Raw genomic sequence first — 9,635 nt, 5'->3', positions numbered from 1 at the left:
AAATCTTGCTCAACCTATCGGACAAGTTCAAAGCAGGGATTTTTCGGTTGGTAAATCGTGCTTGTCCTGCATTGCATGATATATCTTTCAAAAGACCTTAAACCATAATCAATCCGTCAACCAAGTGTCTTAGGTTGTTTAATATAAACAAATATACATATTAAGCATCGCATGCAATGCTAAGAATTTACGTCCAACCAATTGGAATAGGTATCAAATTATCCGCAGCAATTGGTCTTGGAAGTGTTTTAAGCAGTCAATAAACAAAGATACGATATTAAAAGAAGTTATTTAGTTTTTTTGATCCGGTACGCATAATTGTTTTTTAATGGACAACCTCTTACCTATCCTTTCTAGCTCCTTTCAGGCTATCGTCTATTTTGCAAAGACTAAACAAATGTATGAACAATGTGTTAGTCCGATGCCCGGTTAGAGGTTGTGTCTAACTCATATAGACAAATAGCATGCTCTATCGAAACAGATTTAGAGGACCAAGAATAACTTTGTTGAATTCATAAATTCGTACATACCATTTAGTTTATTTGGCCTTAATACACATATGGTTCAAATACACAAGTTATCCCCTATCTTGATTAAAGGGAAGTGATGTGAATCTTGAAAGCAGTAATTAAAAAGTCGGCAAATGCCTTTTTACAAACATGCAGATCATCGAAAGCCAGGCCACGTCAAGTAAAACGAAATAAACTATAACCTATATAGTAATACGTGGCTATTTTGATTATATGCTTTATATATAGGTTTTATTGATCAAAGAAACATGCAGTTAAATAGCGGTAAACTAATATATAGTTTTATTTATGTGATGTGACAAATTTGATATTACTTTGTAAAAGAACTGCACAAAATTTCAACAAAAAAATACAGGATTTATGATTGATGATATGAAATATTTAACCTTTATAAGAATAGTAAAACAGTAAACAAACCTTTTGGTAAACCCTGAAAGACCTAAAAACAAAAGTAACAAAATCCATGGTAACATAACGATGATACTTCATCAATTCTTCAATATAGGTTAAAAATCCAAATAACGACACGGAGACACATTTAAGACCAACATCTCCAGACTGAGGACAGTCACATGGTGTTGATCTCGTTTTATAAAGTCTTTACCACTCCCTCATACTTACTGAAATACTCACTTAAAGAATGACAATACCATCAAAATTACAACCTTAAAAATATCCGGTCACTACAGTTTCAGTGGACTTGATTTGGAGTAGTAACGTCAAGTACTAAATTGGTAATTTGAAATAGTGCAATACTAAAAAAGATTTTTTCGTAGGATGGCAATTAGGGGTCGAATATCTGTATTTGTGAAAACAATGTTAAAAGAATAGACAACGATTTGAGAATTGTATCCTTTACGAATGAATATATTAAGGGCAGTTGAAATGTGCTTTATAAATTATATTTCGATAAAAAAAAACGGTCAGCAAAATTAAAATGCATACGACATTAGATTTTATCTCGTTTGTTGTATAGTTTAGTCATTAGTTGTCCCTTTTAATCGACCTATTAGAGTAGATCAAGATATGAATGAGGCTGACGTGTTCTTTGTTTCAAGTTCTTTGGGTCAGATGTCATGTTTACATTCCCCGAGTTATGTTTATACAAAACATCGTCTGTTACGTCTTTTGAATAAAGTAAGCCCACAGAACACCGACCGTTTACCACGCCTATACATACGATGGCATTATTATTTGGAAATTAGTGTTTATCTTTATCAGAGTAACAACTTTGTTTAATGCTTTTATGCCTCGTATGCAATAAATTGGTAATAGTAGTATAACATTGTAGGTCTTGATATTTTTGTATCTATATATTTCTAATATCTCAGGATGCATTGATTTGATACCACTAAGAGAGTAACAAGCGATGTGGTTTGATTGAAGATATTCTTTTTCAGCTCTAAGCACGAACGTTTATAGTCCTGAAAAAGGTTTCGTGATGTACTCATCTGTGAAGCATTGTTTGTATGGTACCTTGTGGAGGTTCTAATTCTAATGCATTGACAAAAAATCATAATGCTCGCGTCTCTTGTAAAGTGACCAAAGAGGATAATACGGATTTATAGTTTTCAATTTCTTATATTGAAGAGTGTGTCGCAGTTTCAATATTGTTAACTGCAAGTTTCAACTTAAAATTAAAAAGAAAAAAATCAACCGTTTACATACAAAATAATTGATATAGGAACATTCCAAATCTAATTAAAGTTGGGACTCCTGACTTATTGCGCCGGAAAGGTAAGCGTCACCTGCCTTTTCTAGGTATACACACAGTTGATCATATGATCCCAAGTTCTTGTAACACTTATATAACGCTGATGTGAAACATGACTGAAGATTCTGAATGTAAAAACCCAATATGAATACAAACAGTCATACTGAAGCAATATTAAGTGTATAAAGAAATCGGTTATTCAAAGCAGAAGTTCACAACGAGAAATCAATTTGACCTGCAACATGTCAGCTGAAATAATACTTTTAGGATCAGAAAAGGAACAACACGATTTGAAAATCTGCTAAATGAAAGGACGGCTTCGTTTATGTAAACTTTTAAAAAAACTAGAAAATTATTACACAACTGAAACTGCTTTCAAAAATTTAATCATTGGCGGATCGATGACACATGTATGTCACATGCACGTTTTTAACATTTGGTAAGATGAGAGAAATTAACTAGCATTAGATTATCATAATGATAAAATCCCCTGTGTACAGGCTATCAGTAATAAAAAAAAAGTCCTTTACTTTATTATATTCCAATATCAATTTTTGAACAATTTATATAATTTCGATTTACTGTTATGCTGCTGATGTCAGTTTACTCCTTGAAACATGTGTAATTGATATCAAAATCCATAATATATATTTTATTATTATATTTTCGTTTTTATGTTTTAGGTTTCGCACCATTTATTCAACCAAACAGTTTTTTTTAGAACATACGCAAATATAATCCTATACAAATTGCAGTGCCAACATGTTATGTCACTGTGGACAAACTACGTATAAAATCTACAAAATGTAAATTGTTTTTAGGAGAAATTTACAATTATTATGTTTGAGCATGGATTGTCGTTGTACCTTATTGAATAAAATTATCTTTTTTATGACTTCTGTAAATGGGCCCACTTTTTTACAAACGTGTGGGAATTCTCTATTGAGCTCATTGACTTCCAGAACCCAGTGACGCACTGCAAAGGTTTTGAACTTCATGTGATATTTTAGAGTTACTACTGTATACATGCAGCATTTAGGTGATATGTAATCTTCTTTAGGTTAAATATAAGGTAGAAGCTCCGATTAACATTTAAATAAGCATTTGAGCCTAAAGTTAATGACATCAGTTGTCTGTAGGTACACATGGTTCATGCTCCAGTTTTATTGTAGAGTCCGGGTTTGCTCTTGATCTGTTGTTTTTGTTGAGTTTGTCTGTTTTTCATGTCTGGTCTTTGTCCCTGGATTACATTCTTTTGATTTCCGCTAGAATCTTGCTTCCCTTGATTATTGTTACACCACAGAATATTTAATTATTTAATATTTTAAACGTCGGCAAGTCCTTTATCATTTTATATCCATGCTGTACTGATTATCTGATTTTAAAATTCATTATCACAGTAAAGTAGTACAATATAAACAAATTGGGCATAACTAATTTATGTGATACAAAGCATTTATTGGAAATATTTTGGTACATATAAAGCCTAGACTGTTTAAGAAAAAAAGCATTTAATGTGCAGTTTAATTCTTCGTATGTGTAACTATGCCTTTGTGAGGCAATTTGCCTTTAAACATAGTTCGTTTGTTTTACAATTTCAAATACATCGTTAATTACTGAAATTAGTTTAAAAATAATTGCACCTGATCAATATTCGAACCTGTGTAAAACTTGTTAACAGCAAATTAACATTTCCGCTTTGTATTGCTACCTATCTAAAATATGTAAATAGCTCTCAAAATCTAGTGGAAATAAACAAAACTGACTTTTATCAACTGACACGTAAATGTGATTAATCATATAATCATTTGGTGACCTTTATCTATTGTACATATTGTCCATGCATGCATCTTGTGTAACTTGCTTCTTTGTGTACAACATTGTATTCTGAAAGCATCGTCTTCATATACATGTACAAATAAAGGTATCGAATACAACTGTGCTGTATTTTGTGTATATGTACATTTTTGCCTGCATATTTATGCAACGCCCTTAATTCTCTTAGATTACTAAAAAGCCGTTGTTTCACCATGTAATCGATGTTTCAATATGAAATATATTAGTTGAACTATAAATTGGTTATCTATGAATGAAAAGTTTTATAAAAACACAATTTTATCGCAGCACTATTGCAGAATGATAGTATATTAAGTAATATACTCGGTACAGGAAGTAAAAGCCTCGCAATTGTTCAAGAAGCCTAATACATGTACACACAAACTGTTCTTTTTACGATACCCTAATATAGTATATCATTTTTATTGGTTGTTGTTGTTGAATAATTACATTTTATTATGTTTCATCCTGTAACAATCTCCCGTAGTAGTCCAAGGTCTTTTTTTACCACCGGCAAGTACGAATAAATGTCAAACAACTATCTAAATAAAGATCAATGCTATCCTATATTATCTTAAAATATCTAAATGATACCTCACTATATTCTAAAGTAAACTTAATGGAAATACTGATAGTGGTGATAAAGTCATGCGAAGATCAAAAGAATGTAATCCAGGGATAAAGACTAGACAGGGAAAACAGAAGCACACAACACAGGTAGATTGATGAATGAACTTACATTGTAACAAACTCATTTCTCAACGACTCCGTTGTTTTAAGCATCAATCCACTGTATGTTATAATGTGGTGTTGAAACTTTATATAACGTGTCTATGTTCATACTTTGATATATTTGTGGTGCAGTCTGTTTTACTCATTTTGCTGACGTTTCATTTCTATGTGCGTGTTATTTTTTTTTATTTCGTTCTTTGCTGTGTATGTCCATTTTTTGTCTGTTAGTCGTCCGTGAATAATGTTCTCCTTGGTAACCGTTCGAATCTTGCTTATTTTGATTTCCATTTCATAATATTGTAGAAGTCAGTCTTGCATTGCCACTCTTGAGCGGGTGTATGTCAAAACATGGACGACCATAAAACATAGTCCCTTTTTTCTTACTTGTTTAAAACAGCTGCATGTAACTTTGAATTTGAGTTTTTGGCATATCTGATGATGCATCCAAATTAATAAATTATGTGATTTTTTATTCCAGTTACAAAGACAGGAAAGAGAAAGGAAATGCAGTTGATATTAAGTAATGCAGCATAACAATAACACCAAAGTGGAAGTTGATCACAGGTGCTTTTGACTTGAAAGATAAAACCAATGTACGGTAAGGCTGGTATTTGGCCCCTCTTATATAATGATGATTTTCATATCACAAGTCTTTGTTTAGAAAGTTAAAGAAGTCAAGATTGTTATGTTTATGTTTCTTCATGGTTACAATATCATGAGCACAACATATAACTATTGTTTGTTTTTTGTTTTTTTGTTTTTTTGTTTTTTTTGTTCATCATTATTATGTTAAATAGTACCTGTGGTATTCAAATTTGTTATCTGAAAGCCTTATATGACCCTTCATAATACACTAGCAGCACGTTTTTCTCCTCAGCAACCATTAATTTCTCTGCATTTTTTCCAGGATAACAAATTTCATCTATTTTAACTATGCCTTAAAAGAGTAATTTTTCTTAGGAACACCATGGCAACCACGTCTTTTCCTTAGCAACCAATAATGCTGTGGTATTTTATTTTTATGAAAAAATCGGGCGTTACAATTTGAAAGGGTAATAAAGGGAACCAATGTTATAGCGGTAATAAAAAAATGTTATCCAGGGACAAACAGACATATACAACAAAGAACATAAAGTAACTAAATTCATATGTACAAAGTTACAAAAGCAAATGAGCAACTTGGACTCCACTAAAAACTCGGAGCATGAACCAGGTGAACCGGTAGGGTAAGCGTCCTCTGAACGTATGGGAATTTGTTTGTACATGTGTATCAAAATAAACATACTAGGCTTGATGATTTTCCTGACGCTATATTTAACAGACATTTTGGAACAAATCATGTGATTTTCGCCATGAAAAATCAAGTTTAGCAGGCAGACATCGGATCTTATAGTACATCTATAGGTTGAATATAAAGAATAAGTTTAACCTGCGTTATTTCTTTTCCATTTTAAAAGTATTGGTATTTTGGTATGTATTTGTTTATATTTAACGATTTTTACATTTATTTTGACACACATTTATAGCATGTAAAGCAGACAACTTAGTCCAGCTTCATCCTTCGTTCTTTATAGCACAATGTCAAACCAATAGAGAACAGATGTAATAAAGCGCCGAAATGTTTCCAAGAGACAGTACTGGCCTCATCGGAAATGTACAAATCAATGAACACTAAAACACCTGTCAAAAATAACTTTCAATAGTCTTTCAGGAGAAATCAAACGTCGATATATAATTCAACATTCAAGTAGACAACTGCATGGTAAAAAATCTAATTCGCATCATGTGTATTTACACTTTTAAATTTTTTAAAATAACAGAGTAAATATAGTAAATAAGTAGTTAAACTGATTACTTCTGAAAGGTGAGTTGTTATTGCTACTTGTAAGATTATGTTCAGTGAAAGAGGAAAACTAGGTATGATAGATAGAAACTGCTTGAAATTTTTGAAACTAAAGCACCATACCGGTCAAGAAGGTTACGATGACGACCGTTCATTTTTTGTTCGTTGATATTTCTAAACAGTTACCTACCAGCGCCTTTGAAATACATACATGACATATGCGCAGAAACCTCGACTAACAAAATGAAATAAACATAGCATATGAGTATGTTATAAAAACTACCGAGATTGTTGTGGCATATTCGTTTCATTTTCAATAATTTTCAAAAAGAAAATAAACCAACTTTAAATACTGTATACAACTGTTCCAAATTGTGCCTTGTTTATAATTATAATAAAAGTTTAAGCTTACCACTAATCGTCAATAGGATAAGCAATACACTCTTCATATAATTAAAGTTACTGTTTTCGCAGATTCTGACGTCATACCATACAAATCTGGTCAACCATAGTGCTGAAACTATTTGAAAGAGCAATCCCACAACTCTAATAACATAGAGTAAACTTGATTTCACTACAAAAGATACATTTAACATTGTTAGACTGAAGAATAAAACATTTATTCGCCATTTTTTCTCGTATACTGAAGTCAAATATTTTCTAAAGGATTATCGTCATACTTCAGGATTACGTATCTTGTGTCAAGCGGAAGCAATTGGGTTAAAATTTTGCGATATTTCAAATGCTCGTAGATGTATCGAAAATAAAATCACACTTCAACGTTGTATTTCATTCCAAAAATTTACTTTAAGTAATTTTACTACAATCGTAAATTTATTTAGAATTTGCGACTGATTTTCACATAAAAAAAGTAAATTAGTTTGTTTTAACACTTTAACATTAATGTATTTGAGCAGACATTATAGTTTTAATGTTTACATGAACTTTGATAATAACTGAACTACTAGTATTGAGTCAACTCAACTATCTTATAACTGCATTCAACTTGACTTTTACTAAGGTACACTTTAGTATTACTGATGATCGGAATGAGAGTTTGTTTTGATTAACTCCTCCCTAGAAATCTTACGTAGTGGCAATTATAAATAGCATTCAGGCATAGTTATGAAATAATGAAAGGTTTCAATTCCTCCTTTGACGATGATGAAAACCGAAAAAAAAATTGTATGTTCGAAATTAACTATACCAGTAACCAGTCATTCAATACAAACCTTCCAGTCCCCAAATACCATCAGCATAGCATTGTAAAGCTATGTAACACGTCGAGCATAGTCCAGTTTGTAACAGTTCTCTGTACATAGTCAATTGATGTCAATTTGTCACAAATTATTTATCTAAAAAAATAAACATTACATTTATAAAAAAGAACTTTATCACAAAATGTGCGGACAGTTTAAGAATTGCAATGCAAAAGTTGCTCTTTATTTAAAGTGTACACGAAAATTAGTAATAACGGAGGCTTACTGGATTATAGAATCTGTTATGCTTTACTTTGGATATGCCATTTTTCAAACATACGTCATCCACTATTTTAAAACAAGTTTTGTTAGTATTATGTGTTAAAGTCTTTCATATAGAATTACTTACATTAACCGACATGTTACCTCTTGTATACAGACACTTGAATAATATCTTTTATATAGTTTCGAATAACTAATTAATAAATGATTTGAATTAGTTGATAAAACACAATAAAGATTTATATTAGATATTTAAATTAAAGTATTACGAAATGAACCTGTATATCTTTAAATACAAATGTATTATCAAGTGTCGCATATCAATATGAAAGACAATCATGATCAATCATTAATATACAGTTAAGGGGACCATGAGTTACATCACAAACGATACCTTCGCATTCATGGAGTGGGTCCTAGTCTATTTTATGACAATCCAGAGACAAACCGATTACCCCAAATAATTCAGCCATTAGACGAGTCGGATAACTATTTTTCGACTTATGTAGACTATATACAAATAGCTCTTATTAACTTTTTAATTGGACTCAAATGTAACAGAGAGCAATGGCATAAGTAAGCTATTACTATTACAGTGTCATGAAGGTGTATAGATATATGTGGGATGGGAAATTGAGATAGCGATTTGGATAAAGCGGTGTGGTGATTTTAAATAGGGAAGATTGGGATATTTTTTGAACTGATATTCATTTGAAAATCTTACTTTAAAGTTCAGGGATTTAAAAACATAAAATTCAATTTGATTATGTAAAAATTTTAAACTACCGTGACAGTTAAACGATAAAAGTTCAATCTAAATATATTTCAATAGTCGCGATATAAGATTACTACGAAATAGCAACTAATCAGTAATAAGCTCTAACACGAATTCTTTCAAATTACCTCATGAATTACATTTTGTGTGTGTATCTAAGACAAGATAATATGTGAGCTTTGCTCACTTAATTGATACCATACCTCCCAATCGATAACATGCATGAACCTTTCGAACTCTGGATCGAAATCTAAAATAGGACGTCCACAATGATAATAATGTAATAAAATTTGGACATTTTACTTTTCCTTTCTGTGATATAGGAGGAGTTGAAGATAGGGGATGTATACTCCTGTTCTCATATGAATAAACGACAAACACAGTTATTTGTTTTAGACAACCTACGAATTGATTTGGATCAGTCATAAATAAAAGGTGTAATATGAGAATTTGCAATTAAGATCCTGTGAAAGATTCATTAAATCCCATTCAAAGATGTAGGCGGAGTAACAGATAAAAGATGGTCACCCTTCTGTGTAAAGGAAGGACAGACACACATGTGTCTATATAACACCCCTTTGCATAATGAATGTTGGTTGGGGTTTGAGTAACGATACCCAAAATATAGTATGTCTAGTATAGTTAAATATATACATCGATTAAATTGAAAACTAAAGAATTTCAGATTGCGCAACAGGAAATAAGTACATTTCATGCCTCATTA

The 9,635-nt window shown here is 31.4% G+C and overlaps 1 protein-coding gene across 2 annotated transcripts; it reads right to left on the bottom strand.

The window, feature by feature from the left end:
• Window positions 1-5,791: 5,791 nt before the first annotated feature.
• On the bottom strand, window positions 5,792-8,357 carry LOC148626625 (uncharacterized). 2 transcript variants are annotated; one of them, XM_088570786.1, is made up of 4 exons: window positions 8,264-8,357; window positions 7,888-8,010; window positions 7,068-7,229; window positions 5,792-6,492 (listed from the first exon to the last, which is right to left on the bottom strand). In XM_088570786.1, the coding sequence occupies exons 2-4, from the start codon at window positions 7,973-7,975 to the stop codon at window positions 6,356-6,358; spliced, it is 387 nt and encodes a 128-aa protein (XP_088426912.1). In that variant the 5' UTR covers window positions 7,976-8,010; window positions 8,264-8,357; the 3' UTR covers window positions 5,792-6,355. The 2 variants fall into 2 exon arrangements, with proteins under 2 accessions (XP_088426912.1, XP_088426911.1); XM_088570785.1 differs by lacking the exon at window positions 8,264-8,357 and adding an exon at window positions 8,141-8,235.
• Between the last annotated feature and the right edge of the window lie 1,278 nt (window positions 8,358-9,635).

Source organism: Perna viridis, chromosome 2 (genome assembly GCF_037379345.1).
Source record: "Perna viridis isolate PV_CMFRI_1.1 ecotype Kerala chromosome 2, ASM3737934v1, whole genome shotgun sequence".
Taxonomy (NCBI): Eukaryota; Metazoa; Mollusca; class Bivalvia; order Mytilida; family Mytilidae; genus Perna; species Perna viridis.
Note: the sequence above shows the minus strand (reverse complement) of the source record. Positions and strands in the feature narration are given on the sequence as shown.

Bases quoted from the DNA above. Each gene is read 5' to 3' on its own strand.
- LOC148626625 (XM_088570786.1), bottom strand. From the start codon at position 7,975: ATGTACAGAGAACTGTTACAAACTGGACTATGCTCGACGTGTTACATA. The intron at 7,230-7,887 runs GTTTGTATTGAA...TATCTTTTGTAG, and splicing joins TGGTATTTGGGGACTGGAAG to TGAAATCAAGTTTACTCTAT. The intron at 6,493-7,067 runs GTAAGCTTAAAC...TATTTTTGACAG, and splicing joins TATCCTATTGACGATTAGTG to GTGTTTTAGTGTTCATTGAT.